This window comes from Scyliorhinus torazame, chromosome 15, assembly GCF_047496885.1.
Source record: "Scyliorhinus torazame isolate Kashiwa2021f chromosome 15, sScyTor2.1, whole genome shotgun sequence".
Lineage (NCBI taxonomy): Eukaryota > Metazoa > Chordata > Chondrichthyes > Carcharhiniformes > Scyliorhinidae > Scyliorhinus > Scyliorhinus torazame.
The window spans coordinates 135,669,976-135,687,306 of NC_092721.1; the positions used below are offsets into that span (position 1 = coordinate 135,669,976).

At 40.6% G+C, this 17,331-nt stretch overlaps 1 protein-coding gene across 1 annotated transcript in view; it reads left to right on the forward strand.

Moving 5' to 3' along the window:
- The window catches only part of ddx10 (DEAD (Asp-Glu-Ala-Asp) box polypeptide 10), a 388,230-nt gene that overhangs the window by 177,088 nt on the left and 193,811 nt on the right, over positions 1 to 17,331 (forward strand). The window contains exons 14-15 of the mRNA XM_072476795.1: positions 2,836 to 2,967; positions 6,446 to 6,604. Coding sequence (XP_072332896.1) covers positions 2,836 to 2,967; positions 6,446 to 6,604 — 291 coding nt within the window. The remainder of the gene's footprint in view (positions 1 to 2,835; positions 2,968 to 6,445; positions 6,605 to 17,331) is intronic.

A 17,331-nucleotide genomic window follows, 5' to 3' on the forward strand; every position in this document is an offset into this window, starting at 1 on the left:
TTACAGCCTTGATCTAAAAATGGACAGAAGGGGTGAATTCCAGGATGAGGTGAGAGTGACTGACCTTGACAGGGAGCGTCTGTCTGGCAAAATTGAAGTCAGTGAGAATTGCGAAAACGCTGCTCTGTTTGGAGTCATACCTAGCAAAAAGGAAGATGGTTGTGATTGGAAGCCAGTGATCTCAGCCCCATCACTGCAGGAGTCCTTCAGGGTAATGTCCTAGGCCCAACCATTTTCTGCTGCTTAATCAATGCCCCATCCTCCATCAGAAGGTCAGAAATGGGGATGTTCACTGCTGATTGTAGTGTTCGTAGTATTTGTGATTCCTCACATACTAAAACAGCCTGGGACCAAAGCCTGGAAAACATTCAAGTTTGCGAGGGAACCGGAGCACCTGGAGGAAACCCACGCCGACCCTGGGAGACCGTGGAAGCTCCACGCAGACAGTCACCCAGGGTTTGAATTGAACCCGGGTCCCTGGCGCTGTGATGCAGCAGTGCTAACCACTGTGCCACCCAATTTGCCGACATTACCAATGCTGAATCACGTACCACTAACATCCTGGGGGTCATCATTGACGAGAAACTTAACTGAACCAGTCATATGAATATTGTGTGTACAAGAGCAGATCAGAAGCTGAGAATTCTGCAGCGAGTAACTTACCTGAAACTCCAAAGCCTATCGACAAGTCACAAATCTGGAATGTAATGGAATTCCCTGCACTTGCCTGAATGAGTGCAGCTTCAATAACACCATCCAGAACAAAATAGTTTGCTTTATTGGCACCCCATCCACCACCACCTTAAACATTCACTTCCTACACCACTGCTGCCCAATGGCAGCAGGGTGTACCAGATGCAAGATACACTGCAGGAACTCACCAAGCCTCATCAGACAACATTTTCAAAACCTGCAACCGCTACCACCTAGGGCAAGGGCAACAGGCACATGGGAACATCACAACCTGAAAGTTCTCCTCCAAACCACACACCATGCTGACCTGGAACCATATCACTGTTCCTTCACTGCCATTCCTTCAGAATCCTGGAACTCCTTTCCTAATAGCATTGCAAGTGTACCTATGCCAGATAGACTGCACTGTTCAAGAATGTGGTTCACCACCTCACATTCCATGAAAGAATAAAAACAATTATTGAAGTATAAGTATTCACTGAAGCAGTGTTTGTTTAGTAGTGTTTGAGGTTTTTTAAAAGCCTGCCTCTTGGGTTAGAAATCTGGGCATTCAAACCCTGCTCCAGAAACGTGAACCCATAGTTAAACTGATACTTCAGAGTAGTACTGAGGAAGTACCCCACTGCCAACGGTTCTGTCTTTTGTAAGATATGTTAAACTGAAGCCTCGTTTGCTCTCTAATGGATGTAATTTGAGCCGGGCAGTTCTCCGTGTCCAGCCCAATATTAACCCTCTACCAATATCAGTAAAATCAATTATCTGGCCACTTGTCTCATTGTTGTTTGTGGGACCCACACATCAGCTACTGCATTTACCTATAATATAAAAGTAGCCATAGTTTGGGGTGTCCTGAGGTTGTGAAAGATGCCATATAAATGAAAATACTTTCACTTTTAAAAAGTCACTTTGATTAGACTTAAACCAGTAGAGCACAAACAATAATTTTATGATGTATGCCTGAGAATTTGTGCTCGATTCCATGTATCCTGTATCTCATGAAAATATTTAGAATCGATTTATCTTCTTTATAAAATATTTGCTCCAATGAAATTCATAACCATTGTCTTCAAATCATGGTTCGTGCCACTTCACCACTTTGCGATGCCTGACAAATGAGGTCAAATTCATCGATCAGTGGATTATTTATGGTTGCAATCATAAATGCTTTTTCTTTTTCTATCTTTCCTGCTAAAGCTTCAAACTCATGGCCACTAGGAGCTAAATAGAATTTCATCAAAATAGACGTTTATAGATAAGCCTGATTCTTTAAAGGGCTTCATAATGTAGTCCAGCTTTGCACTTTGCAATTCAGATAACTGGATTAGAATCAGAATGGGAACTCCATAGTGCTCCCTTTGCACAGGGGAGGCCCCATGCTGACCTTTATTGGCATTTTTGCTAAAAATAGCTATTTTCCCCACAAATCAAGGTTGAACTTTCTGGACTGCTTAACTTGATACCCACAATGAGGTGCTTTTTAAATCGTATGTTATTTATATATATATATATATATATATATATGATTAATTTGAAAACAGCAAAAAAGTTACTGTAATTCTACAACTTTGATCTCTTCTGGACTGGATTCTCCATCGGCATGATCCTCCACTTCGCCTGCAGCGCACTCGTGCGCGCGGATTTCTCGACGGCGTGGGGATGCCCATGATGGAAAACCCCATTGGCCGGCTGGTGGGGACGGAGGATCCCGCTGCCGGCGGGGGCGTGCCACACCAGGAAACGGGTGCGGCGGGATGAAGAATCCTGCCCTCTGGCTTTTCTGGAAATTACAAATGTGAAAAATAGCAGGGAATAGAAGTCTGTTATTTTATGATGGGTCTTACACCCTGATAAATATTTAGGGATTAGTGAATTTTTTCTATCCTCTTGTAATATTTCCTTCACAGTAAGTTTAGTGAGGTTTTTCTGTAGGCAAATTGACAAGTTGTGATGAGTTTTACAGAAGCATTTACAAATGTACCTGAACAATACTAATGCAACATTCCTTTTGAATATTGTTGATTTGTAAGTAAATATTAATCTTGTTAATCTTGTTATTTAAGATAAATGTGTACATATAATTTGGTTGCATTGAGTTCCAGTAGTAAAAGTCAAGACATTTATGTCTCCATTTTTATTTCGTAGAAACCTGACAAAGAAGAAAAAGAAATAATTAAAAAAACAGCGACAAAAAAAACAAAAGTCAAAGAAGCAAAGAAAGTCTTGAAGAAAAATTTTAAAGTGAATACAAAAGTTACTTTCAATGAAGAAGGAGAGGTGAGTTTCAGGTTGATACACAAATAAGTGGATTATTTTCATGATTCATTTCATTAATTGAACTTCAGTAGTCTGACATTTTATGTAGTGTATATATTTTCAGGCCTTAAGAAATAAGTTAAAAACATGAAGTGCTTGATTAATGAGATATGAGACATGAAGCATTCACTGATCTTTGATTTGCATCCCGTTATACACTTAGAACATTTGCCAGTGTGAATCTTGTAAGAAAGTTTATTTTAAATTCTAATAAGGTATCAGTCATTTCACAGAAGCTGTGGAATATTCTATCATTATTCTTCCCTTCACCCTCCCAGCAATTGCCATGGGCTCAGGCTACACCCTTTGCAGAACAACGTATTACATTTCTAGAGTAAGAGACAACTTGATTGCAACACATAAGATCGCAGTCTTGACAGGGTGGATGTGGAAAGGATGTTTCCTCTTGTGGGAGAATTTAGAACTAGGTGTCAATGTTTAAAAATAAAGGTTTCTCTTTTAAGACATATGAGGAGAGATTAAATAGTTTGGGCTTATACTCGCTGGAGTTTAGAAGGATGAGAGGGGATCTGATCGAGGTATATAAGATACTAAAGGGGATTGACGAAGTAAACTTAGACCAAATGTTCCCCCTTGCAGGGCAATCTAGAACGAGACGTCACAAACATAGGTTGAACAGGCTCGAGGGGCTGAGTGGTCGATTTCTGCTCTTAATTCGTTTGTTCATTTGTATGTTTGTAATATTCATTTTCATAAATTTATCTAGAAATCAAGAAAATAATGTCAAAGCTGAAGTGTAAAAACAGTTTTTTGGAAAGCTTGCTCATTAAATCTGTATTTAGAGCATTTGCTTTATGGGGTATTTGTGCCAAATTTAAATTTCTGTCACTGAAATGAAACTAGTTGTTCCAAATTGTTTGAATAATTAACTTTAATTAAATGCACTGTAATGTTGCAATGAATCAGATGAATTGAATGAATAAATATTTGAATATGTTTAGTGAAACAGGCACATAAAAGTAATAATTATTTGAAGTATGGTTAGATTGTAGATCTGTTAATTTATTCATACTATGATTGAACTGCTGTTACATAAAATGTGAATTCAGAAATGGCACTTTTCCTCCCATTTTATTTCATTGCTGTCATTCAGATTCCGCAATATCATTTCTAGGTCTAAACTGACCAGCTTTCCATTAATGCAGTAAATGCTGCTCTGTTTTGATAAATAAGGTGTGTTTTTTCTGCAGAGTGATGTACTTCATTTTCTTTTTCCAATCATGTTCCCAATCCAATTATGTAGCATGGACTGGCAAATTAATGTGGCTGTCCTAAACAAGCACACCTACCCCTGCTCTGACTTAATTACAAAAGCAAATTGAAGTCCTAAGAGGCAAAAGGAGAGAGGACAAACTCCTGGGAAGCCCTCTATGAATGGAAAAGGAGTCAAGAGGGTGAGCCATTGAGTAAAACAAAGATGAGAGAAAACTTGATAGCTATCAGTGTAACTTTGGTGGCAGACTATAACACCAGAAGACAGAAGCAGAATTAGGCCAATCGGCCCATCGAGTCTGCTCCACCATTCAATCATGGCTGATATTTTTCTCATCCCCATTCTCCTGCCTTCTCCCCATAACCCCTGATCCCCTTATTAATCAAAAACCTATCTATCTCTATTTTAAAGACACTCAGTGATTTGGCCTCCACAGCCTTCTGCGGCAAAGAGTTCCACAGATTCACCAGCCTCTGGCTGAAGAAATTCCTCCTCATCTCTGTTTTGAAGGATCGTCCCTTTAGTCTGAGATTGTGCCCTCGGGTTCTAGTTTTTCCTACAAGTAGAAACTTCCTCTCCACATCTCCACACTCCTCTATCCAGGCCTTGCAGTATCCTGTAACTTTCAAGAAGACTATGGGGTGAAGTTGTTTAGAGCTGCTTGATGCCAAACCCTGACAAAGGTTTTGGAGATGTCTGAGGCAATGAAAGGTCATTCACTGGGGTATTAAAAAGCAGAGTTCCAGGATGCACAACAAAGGTATCATCAGTAGAATGCCTATGTCAAAGATCATCGGTTGCATCAAAACTTTGAAAGTGATGGAAATTTGATAGTTCGGGGCAACATTTATAACTTGAGAAAATACTAGTGGATGATTAAATAGATATGTAGTTAGAGAATAGGTAAATTTTCATGGAAAAATGAAGCTGGATGGACTGCAAGTAAAAAAAAAAATAAAAAATAAATGTGAAGAGGCTTCAAACAACACTTGGAACTTTGAGAGGAATATACTTTAAAGATTGAGAAATCAAGAGCCGGAGTTTTTATTGGACATCAGGTAGTAGTGGATGCAACAGCTTGGGCAGAAGAGTTAGAGCAGAGAAATTATCCAAAACATTACCTTGCTCTTTAGGAGAGCCAGAAGGATCAGGAGCGATAGAAATTAGAATGGAGAATTTAAACAGTTTGTGAAATACTATATTTGAAAGGGATTAGACGATTAGAAGGGCAGCTTGAAAGGGGAAAGCAGAGTTACTGGGTGGGATTCTCCGGGTTCCCATCCGTGTGTTTCTCAGTGACGGGAGGAGTCGCACCATTCGCTGACGGTGGCATTCTCTGCTCCCACCGCTGTCGATGGGAATTCCTATTGAAGCCATCCCATGCCACCAGGAAACCCGTGGACAAGGGTGCACTGCCGGCGGGACCAGAGAATCCCGCCGCCAGCGAACGGCCGAGAATACTGGCCAGTATTTTTCATTTTGGTTCTATTTAGCAGCCTTCTAGTGAATCTAAAGAATTTATACGCAGACATTGAGTTCTGGATGTTTCAAAATATCAGGTTCACGTTGTGTAACTTTTCACCTGAGGCTAAAAAACAGAAGGATTCTTCAAATGAAAGAATAATTCCCTTCCTAATTACTTTACACACTGCACCCCATTTTACACCTGTGGCTGTTTTGCAGGAATCAATTACTTGGTAGTATCATTTTATTTTTTTTAATTGTCATTTTATTTGAATTGTTTTGGAGAGCTATAGTGGGTTCAGAGATTTGAACTGTAACCTGCTTCCTGACATTAATGTTAAATGATAAATAAACAATCCTGTACCTGCTTTTGATGTGAATTCCTTAAAATTTACAACATTGCTTTTTGTTTATATTTCATAGGAATCTAGTTAAGTCAAATTTCTCTCCCACCATCCTTCCAATTAAAAAAAAATCTTTTAATTTCAGCTCATTCTATTGATCTAATTGTGGGCAAAATCTGATTTAAAGTTTGGATTTGAATTTTGACCTCTTAACCTGGTTTAAAAGCTGAATTTAAGATGTTGGCAAGTCAATATGTACATGTTATTTTTAATAACAATATCGGCTGCCAACAAATTGTTTTTAGACATTGTTCCTCAGTACAGTTGGAGCAATTGACAAGTAATAGCCAATACCAATCTGCTGTTTCTACCATTAACTATTATTTATATCTTGAAGATGGTTCAGCAATGGCCACCAGTGCAAAAAAGCAAACTGAACAATGACCCGGATGATGATACAGGAGGAATAGATATGGAAAAAGCAAAAGAGAGGCTACGTGAAGAGGACAAACATGACAAGGAAGCTTATAGAAAAAAGATAAAAGAAAAACATAGGGTAAGTGTCATCCTGTAATTTGAAGAATAGAACCCAAGTGGAAATATTTAAAATTGTTCATTGAAAAAAGAACAGCTTTCAAGATTTATTTTGTGTTGAAGGTAGCATGGATAGTGGAGAGAGCTGGACTTTATATCACCTCTCAAGAAGGTTGAGAAGTAACTTCCCGTACCAGCCTCCCCGAACAGGCGCCGGAATGTGGCGACTAGGGGCTTTTCACAGTAACTTCATTTGAAGCCTACTTGTGATAATAAGCGATTTTCATTTCATTTCATTTCAGCTTGTAAGGTTTCCTGATGAATTGAATATATATATTAATGGTCTTAAGTATAATTTTCACTTTACCTAAATGCAGCAATTTTCACAATACTTGTTGCACTAGTCCTGCCACATCTATCTAGCATGTCTGGAAATCCATATTTTTAACTCACTTTTAAGTCCTTACAGCTCCTTATTTTCATATGCAAAGCTGACTATGCTGTTCTCCACAGTGCAATCTACCAGAGATCTGTGAGGTCTCGGTCAATGCTCTGTGTTGCCTCTCCCACTCCCGCATTCCGCTCTCTTTGTTGTCCTTCCTCTCCCCACCTTGTGATAGATTTTTCTCTTTCCTCCCACGCCAATCTCCACTCTGGATCCCTGTCTAGCGCTTTATATAGTCTGTAAAGACGGGGTGAGGATTGTTTTTATCATCTCTGAGCAGATGAAAGGTCAAAGAATGACGGCTATGAATGACGATGAACATTTGCAGCTTTAGTGTAAGGGTTACAATGTTAAGCTTATTTAGAAAACGCTACAACTTCAGAATTTTGTGTATATTTTCCTTGGATTAATTTCCTGTTGTGTCAAAAGATTGGAGTTAACATTTCTTCTTGACTCCCTGTTTTTTTCAATAAAATATGTTTATTCAAAATTTTTCAATAAATGTTTACAAAACACTCCAGAAAGGAAAGAAAATATACAAAAGAGAAATAAAAAGGGCATTATGCCAACACACAAAGCAACTTAATCCTCTAACCATTAAATTATCTAACAAACGTAAGAACAAAAATGGGACAAATGCCCCTTACATAAACCAAATCAAGACCCCCCCCCCCCCCCGGGGTTGCTGCTGCTGCTATTAACCTCCATCTAACGTTCTGCGAGAAAGTCTAGGAACGGTTGCCACCGCCTGGAGAACCCCTGCACAGACCCTCGCAAGGCAAACTTTACCTTCTCCAACCTGAGAAACCCTGCCATGTAATTGATCCAAACCTCCACACTTGGGGGCTTCGCGTCCCTCCACATTAGTAAGATCCTTCTGCGGGCTACCAAAGAGGCAAAGGCCAGAACTCCGGCCACTTTTGGCTCCTGCACTCGCGGCTCGTCTGATTCCCCAGATATTGCTATCCCCCAGCTCGGTTTTACCCGAGTATCCAAGACTCTGGACATAGCCCTTGCAAAGCCCCTCCAAAACCCCTCAAGTGCTGGACACACCCAGAACATATGGGCGTGATTTGCTGGGCTCCCCGAACACCTCACACACCTGTCCTCTACCCCAAAGAACTTACATATCCTCACCCCTGTCATATGCGCCCTCTGTACCACTTTAAACTGGATCAGGTTGAGTCTGGAGCAAGATGAGTTAACCTTGCCCAGGGCATCCGCTCACAGGCCCTCATCCAGCTCCTCACCCAGCTCCTCCTTCCACTTGCCTTCAGCTCCTCCACCGAGGCTTCCCCCGCCTCCTGCAGCTCCTGGTAAATCGCTGAGACCTTACCCTCTCCGACCCGCACACCCGAAATCACAATGTCCTGTATCCTCCGGGCAGGCAGCAGCGGAAATTCCCCTACCTGCCTCCTCACAAACGCCCTAACCTGCATATACCTGAAGGCATTTCCCGGGGGTAACCCAAATTTCTCCTCCAGCGCCCTCAGACTGGCAAAGGTCCCGTCAATGAATAGGTCCCCCATCCTTTTAATTCCCGCCCGATGTCAACTTGGGAATCCGCCATCTATCCTGCCTGCTGCAAACCTATGGTTGTTCCGTATCGGGGACCAAACTGAGGCCCCCACCTCCCCCCTGTGCTGTCTCCACTGACCCCAGAGTGCTATCTCCACTGCCCCCAGATTCTTGACTCCCTGTTATGGTACAAGTCGGTAAGTGTTGCTTCGCAGCTGCCCAGAGCAAAAAGAAAATTAGATCTTCAAATAGTCACAGTAAGTTTCAGTCGAATCTGAAACTACGATCTTATCGATATGTGTTAGTTAAGCCTTAAAAGCAATTCCACCAGTGAAATGAATATCTGAAAATGACATCAGGAAATCCAGGAAATACTCCGGTCAGACAGCATCTGTGGAGAGAGAAACAAAGTTAATGTCCCACGCCTGTGACCTTTCATCAGATGATGGGTCGTGACCTGAAATGTTAATCCTGTTTCTCCACCGATGCTGCCAGACCTGCTGAGGATTTCAGCATTTGCTGATTCTGTTTCCAGCATCCTTAGCATTTTGGTATTGGATCAAGAAGTCCAGAATATGCATGAACTCTTTTGCAACTGGGTGGCATTTAATTTCTTTCAGCCACAGGCGGCACGGTGGCGCAGTGGTTAGCACTTCTGCCTGCAGCGCTGAGGTCCCGGGTTCAATCCCAGCCCTGGGTCGCTGTCTGTGCCACGTGCCTGCATGGGTTTCGCCCCGACAACCCAAAGATGTGCAGGGTAAGTGGATTGGCCACACTAAATTGCCCCTTAATTGGAAAAAAATAATTGGGTACTCTAAATTTTAAATAACATTTCCGTCAGCCACCTTTGTGTGTTTTTCTGCCTCACTGTATATCTCAGTGTTTCAACTCACACTGAGAAAACCGATGGCTACTTCGTGGCAATCTCTCTCCTTCCACACATTAGTGAGTGGCTTGGAGGGGAACTTCCAGGTGGTGGCGTTTATTGTGCTGATGTATAAACATATGTGGATCTTTTTCTGAAAGGCACAACATTTAAAAAGTCAGTACTTTATTTGCAATATTTTATCAGGATGCAAAGGTAAGTCTTGAATTCAAACTTGGAAGATTTATATTTTGTTTAAAAATTAAGATTGAAATTGAAAATTTTCAATGAGTTGCAGTTTTGAGTTATTTTCAAATGAACTGTGAAACCAAGGCTGCCTTTAGATATACCCTCTCAAGGCTTAAAACCGACATCTTCAAAGATAAAAGGCATTAACTCAGTTTTTATCCGAATATAATGAGGGACAAAATACTGCATTAGGTACTCTTTAAATTGTATTTTTGCAAGGTTTTCAGATGCATTAAAGGATGCTTTTAGGCAAAATGTGATGAATTACTTCTGAATCTGTTTTGAAATCATGTTTTTTGCGAGCAACATTTGAGAGAAATTTAAACTTGCATCACTTATAGTAATTATTGTATTTATAACTTTGTCACAAGGACAACTAAAGATTTTAAACTGAATGTATGCAGTGTAAACTGTCCACCCTATGTATTGGATTGTATGGCGATGAGAGAATCAGAAACTACCCTAGTGTTTTGTTACATATAAGCACAATGAAGGTGAGTGAACAAATAGTGGGCAGCACGGTAGCACAGTGGTTAACACAGTTGCATCACAGCTCCAGGGTCCCAGGTTCAATTCCCGGCTTGGATCACTGTCTATGCAGAGTCTGCACGTTCTCCCCGTACCTGCGTGGGTTTCCTCTGGGTGGTCCGGTTTCCTCCCACAGTCCAAAGATGTGCAGGTTAGGTGGATTGGATGTGCTAAATTGCCCTTTGTGTCCAAAAAAGGCTAGGTGGCGTTACTGGGTTACGGGGATAGGGTGGATATGTGGGCTTAGATAGGGTGCTCTTTGCAAGGACCGGTGCAGACTCGATGGGCCAAATGGCCTCCTTCTACACTGTAAATTCTATAAATTCTATGAAATAGGATTTGAGGGTATTGGACATATGCAGTGCAGAATAATTACAGACAATGAAGGATCTGTTGGTGCAATTAATGACCATGAGTGTTATAATATAGAGGTCAATTAACACCATATTAACAGGGAGTGGAGTAGAAGCAACCAACAAAATGTAGGAAGATATTTACAGAAATGCCATTGGGAGAATGTGATGAAAGCCACAGTGAACTACTGAATTCGAAAATAATTTTCTTGGGACATTGAACTTTGAAGTATTGTTATGCCACCCTGAGCCCTACATTCCAGCCCCACATGCCCCAGAGTCAGAACACAAGTGAATTAACCAATAATTCTTAGAAACATTCACAAAATCTATGGCCCTTGGCCGCCCAATAATTACAGTCACCAGGTTTGTAAATTGAAACACAATTACTGTTTATTTATAATCAGGATAATGATGAAATATGCAGTAAATGCAACTGAATAACAACAAGCTAACCTACTAACCCCTTAAAATTTTTTTTTAAAAGAGTACATAATTAATTTGTTTCAATTAAGGGGCAATTTAGCGTAGGCAATCCACCTTGCCTGCACATCTTTGGGTTGTGGGGGCGAAACCCACACAAACACGGAGAGAATGTGCAAACTCCACACGGACAGTGACCCAGAGTTGGGATCGAACCTGGGACCTCAGTGCCGTGAGGCAGCAGTTCTAGCCACTGCGCCACCATGCTGCCCTCTGCTAGCCCCTTTAACTGTCCCACCCTCTACCCCCACACACAAGGCAGACAAACACAGATGGAGGGAGAAAGGGTTGGAAATAATAAGGGTGAAGGTCAAAAGTTAAGAGTCTTTGTTTCAAATGGTGGTTCACAGCATGCTTTATTCACAGTATGCTTGTAGATTAAAGTCTCTGGTCTACAGTCTGCAATGATCTCCCTTGCAGTTTAGCTCACAGTATTACTCACAGCTTCTCCTGGAGAGACCCCTTGCTTCGAATCAAACTTTGTTTCCAAGCCTCTGCCTTTTCTGGAGAAATAATTGGTCGGTTCATATCAGCCTTTTCTGCATTGAGTTGTCAGATTCTGAATCTTTCCTCTACCTCCTGCAATGGTTCTTTTGTACACAAATTCATTCAGGCTTTCTACCAGATCAGAAACACAGTATTTCTGGAGAAAAACAGCGTGGAAAAAGAGTGAGTCCTCTCTCTCAACTGCCAGAACCGAAACTGAAAGCTCCTTCGGTCTCCAAACCATTTAATTGGGATCAGATCCAATCACCACCTGTTATGGGACAGAGCACAGCCTTTTTTGGCCAATTAATTGGCCACCAGCCAAATCAGTCAAACAGAGTCATCAATGTTGTTAGCCAATCTGCAATCACCAGGGTGAACCGGTACAGCTCTTTCTGGATTCTTCTGTTTGAGTTAAATGCACAGGCCACAGCTTCCATATGCTTGAATTAAAATAGCATGCTGTCTGCCTTAAAGTCACATGTTCATAAATCGTCCCTGGATCAAAAATGTAACGACAAAAATAAAAGAAAGGGAAAACAAGGGAACAGACAGGGAATAAACAGGAAGGACCCTTACAGCATAATCTGCAATTGTTGCTAAAACTTGGATTTCTAGCCAAGCAACGTCATCTAAAGCAGGTTTAGTTAAACCACAGTGGAGTTTGCTTTGAAAGTTAAAATATTGTCAGATATAGGAAATGTTTCAATCTTGTTAACCAAAAGTGCTCTAATTTATTGCGAATAAGGTAATTGTTTTGCGACATCTTTCTGAAGACTGGGACTTATTTTAAACTTTGTTAAAAACAACATGTAACTTATTTGCAAGTTTTGCAAAATGGGAAGTTTGAGTTTGGAATGGAAATAGATGATTTAAATTTTTTTTTAGAGTAACCAATTCCGTTTTTTCCAATTAAGGGGCAATTTAGCATGGCCAATCCACCTACCCTGCACATCTTTGGGTTGTGGGGGTGAAACCCATGCAGGCACGTGAAGAATGTGCAAACTCCACATGGACAATGACCATGGTTCTCGGTGCCGTGAGGCAGCAGTGCTAACCACTGTGCCGCCCTGGAATTCAAATAGATGATGATTGGTGACTAGATTTAGTATATATGAGTGCCTAAAATCCAAATATGAATAAGATTGGAAAGATTTATTTCAATGTGGCAATTACGAAGTGTATCAATAGATCAACAAATATAACTGATCCCTAGAGATTGGCCTATTGAGAAAATGTTTTTACTAACTTATAGATTTTTCTGTGCTTGTGGTGATCAGTATAATGTACAGAAAATACTACATCCCTGATCATCAGCACAAATTAAATATTATAAATGACGTGGGATGTCATTGAAGATGGGAACAAATCTACTGGCCATCAAACACTTGAAACAGATTCACCGGCCTTCACTAATTTTTTAAACATGCAATAGCTTGGATATAAACAAAGGTCTTCAATACCCAAAGAATATGAAATTCCAGAGCTTTCATAATTAAGGTATCAGAGATGCCCCTTTCCCTCCACAGTGCCATAGCCTTAGAGTTAAAGCTATTTCTTTTCATTTCTATCGCACAATAATTATGAATGAGAGAAACCATTTAGTTCATCTCAATTTACTCATCAAGCAGTAACCCAAAGTCCCATACTGCAGCATCGTTGGTTATATCCCCCCTCTACTCTGAGAGTGCTGATCACTCATTGTGAAGAAGAATTTCCTAATATCAGACCTGAATTTGTCTCTTCCTTCAGTGTCTGTCATCCGACTATGTTTAGGTCAATCACTCTTTCTGCTGCCCTCAACTTTGCCTTATTTAAGAGATCTCCATCACTTTAAGACTGATCAAATGGCTGAAATATTAACATTTTATTTTTGTTTTTCCAATTTCAAATACCTCTTTGTATGTCTTATGGACAGTATTTGGGATTTTAAAAATGTCTCAGTAGCCACATTTTAAAGGCCTCTGTTTTCTTCCACAGACCTTTATTTATTGTCAAGCTTTCCATGACATACAGGAAAGTGGATACAATGTGGAACCATACAAGTTTTTTCCTTGTTTCAAGCTTGAGCTTTCTTGTTATTGACGCACCCTTTGCTTCATGAAATGACTTCTGACTGTCTTCCGCCTCCTTCGGCATCACATCTGCACTCTTCTGGTATCATTTGCTCTAATTTACGTACTTGTTCCAGAGTGACACCATCCACTTTGATATTCGCTCTGGTTTCTTCTAATGTATCTCTTCTAACTACCATTGTTTTTGGTGTTCATATTCAATTCATATTCTAAGCTTATAGATTCTACTTGATCCACGATATTTGTAAGGCCTTTTCTGATTTGGCATGTAGTTTCTTAGTAACCGTTGGAAATAATTTTCAGCTAAATTATTTGCATCTAATTCTGAATTTTCTGTTGTCTTTTCCATGTCAATTAATTGTTCCTTCTATATGCAGCATCATTTAGACACCATATACTGAAGAATAGCTTATTCAAAGGGGAGAAGATAGAACTCCCTGAGACACTTGTCTTTTATAAGAGTCTTTTCCACTTTCATTGTAAATGGAACCTTCTCTGTACTTTCTCATTTTTGGCAATTATTCTTGTCATGACATTAGGGAAATGCATTCCTGTCACTAAAATAGGTGCCTCCACACATGAATTTGTGTTAAAACAGTCTTATACTTTGCAAACCCATGTAGCAATTTAGAATTCCCATTTTTCTTTCCACATCTCCATTTATGCTACGTTTATGCTTAGGAAGCATATTGTTTTCAATCCAATATGTGTCACTCTATTTGTCAATCTGTTTTATCAGTTGCATGTCTGGTCACTTCATTTTCTACATACTCCGTGTCTGTAGAAGATTTCAACATCTGTACATTTTGAGCTGAATCTTTTTTTTCCCAGAGTCCATTACCCAAGTGCAGTTTTCAGAAGACTTAGACTGCTACAAATAAAACTGTAGAGGTTGTTCGACAGAAGTAGATATTTTGTTGTGAAACTGAGTGAATATATTGCAAAATTGATGCCTCAGGTGCCATCATTAACACAATGACGAAGACCTATGACTCGTGAATTCCGTTGAGAAACAGAAAATTAACTGATCTATATTCACGCTGGGAGGAAAATAGAGACACATTTAAGGAAAATGCTTATTGTAGAATATATATTGAATGACTCGGGGGTGGGGGGGGGGGGGGCGGGGGGGATGAAATACAATGTGAATGCCTCGCATCCCATTTTAAAATGAGCTACCTGCTATGTTGAGGATTTAGAAACTGTATAAAAGAATAGCCAAGTTTGTTAAGATTATCTGTTGCTCTATAACTAGTAGCTGCTAAAAGTTTATTTTTGTAGGATTGATGCACAAATGGAAGTGTACAATGTCAATGGGAGCCCTAATATCTCAGAGGTTTGATCCACTTGGCTTGAATACATAGGAACAGGAGCAGACCACTGAATCCCTTAAACCCGTCCTACCATTGAATGAGAATCTTGACTGATTTGTACTTCAACTGCTCTTTGAATTATAAAAGGTTTATGTCATAGAAAGAGACCCCTTGGCCCATCGTGTCTGTGCTAGCTGAAAAATGAGCCACACAGCCCAATCGCACTTTCCAGCATTTGGCCCATAGTCTTGCAGGTTACAGCACTTGAGGTGCTCTTACCTGAAACCTGAAAATATGCTGTAGATCCCCAAACAATATTATGCACAATTTTGGCCCCCTGATTTGAGGAAAGATGTGGCATTGGAGGTAGTTCAGAGGAGGTTCACTAGGTTGATTCCAGAGATGAGGGGTGTGTCTTATAAGAACATAAGAACTAGGAGCAGGAGTAGGCCATCTGGCCCCTCGAGCCTGCTCCACCATTCAATGAGATCATGGCTGATCTTTTTTGGACTCAGCTCCACTTTCCGGCCTGAACACCATAACCCTTAATCCCTTTATTCTTCAAGAAACTATCTATCTTTATCTTAAAAACATTTAATAAAGGAGCCTCAACTGCTTCACTGGGCAAGGAATTCCATAGATTCACAACCCTTTGGGTGAAGAAGTTCCTCCTAAGCTCAATCCTAAATCTGCTTCCCCTTATTTTGAGGCTATACCCCCTAGTTCTGCTTTCACCCGCCAGTGGAAACAACCTGCCCACCTCTATTCTATCTATTCCCTTCATAATTTTATATGTTTCTATAAGATCCCCCCGCATCCTTCGAAATTCCAACGAGTATAGTCCCAGTCTACTCAACCTCTCCTTGTAATCCAACCCCTTCAGCTCTGGGATTAACCTAGTGAATCTCCTCTGCACACCCTCCAGCGCCAGTACGTGCTTTCTCATGTCAGGAGACCAATACTGAACACAATACTCCAGGTGTGGCCTCACTAACACCTTATACAATTGCAGCATAACCTCCCTAATCTTAAACTCCATCCCTCTAGCAATGAAAGACAAAACTCCATTTGCCTTCTTAAATCACCTGCTGCACCTGTAAACCAACATTTTGCGACTCATGCACTAGCACACCCAGGTCTCTCTGCACAGCGGTATGTTTTAATATTTTATCATTTCAGTAATCCTTTGCTATTATTCCTACCAAAATGGATAACCTCACATTTGTCAACATTGTATTCCATCTGCCAGACCCTAGCCCATTCACTTAACCTATCCAAATCCCTCTGCAGACTTCTGGTAGCCTCTGCACTTTTTGTTTTACCACTTATCTTAATGTCGTCTGCAAACTTGGACACATTGCACTTGCTCCCCAACTCCAAATCATCTATGTAAATTGTGAACAATTGTGGGCCCAACACTGATCCCTGAGGGACACCACTAGCTACTGATTGCCAACCAGAGAAACACACATCAATCCCCACTCTTTGCTTTCTATTAATTAACCAAACTTCTATCCATGCTACTACTTTACCCTTAATGCCATGCATCTTTATCTTATGCAGCAAACTTCTGTGTGGCACTTTGTCAAAAACTTTCTGGAAATCCAGATATACCATATCCATTGGCTCCCCGTTATCTACCGCACTGGTAATGTCCTCAAAGAATTCCACAAAATTAGTTAGGCACGACCTGCCCTTTATGAACCCATGCTGCGTCTGCCCAATGGGACAATTTCCATCCAGATGCCTCGCTATTTCTTCCTTGATGATAGATTCCAGCATCTTCCCTACTATCGAAGTTAAGCTAACTGGCCTATAATTACCCGCTCTCTGCCTACCTCCTTCTTTAAACAGTGATGTCACGTTTGCTAATTTCCAATCCACCGGGACCATCCCAGAGTCTAGTGAATTTTGGTAAATTATCACTAGTGCATTTGCAATTTCCCTAGCCATCTCTTTTAGCACTCTGGGATGCATTCCATCAGGGCCAGGAGACATGTCTACCTTTAGCCCCATTAGCTTGCCTATCACTACTTCCTTAATGATAACAATCATCTCAAGGTCCTCACCTGTCATAGCCTCATTTCCATCAGCCACTGTCATGTTATTTGTCTCTTCCACTGTGAAGACCGACCCAAAAAACCTGTTCAGTTCCTCAGCCATTTCCTCATCTCCCTTTATTAAATCTCCCTTCTCATCCTCCAAAGGACCGATATTTACCGTAGCCACTCTTTTTTGTTTTATATATTTATAGAAACTTTTACTATCTGTTTTTATATTCTGAGCAAGTTTACTCTCATAATCTATCTTACTCTTTATCGCTATTTTAGTAGCTTTCCGTTGCCCCCTAAAGATTTCCCAGTCCTCTAGTCTCCACCTAATCTTTGCCATTTTGTATGCTTTTCCCTTCAATTTGATACTCTCCCTTATTTCG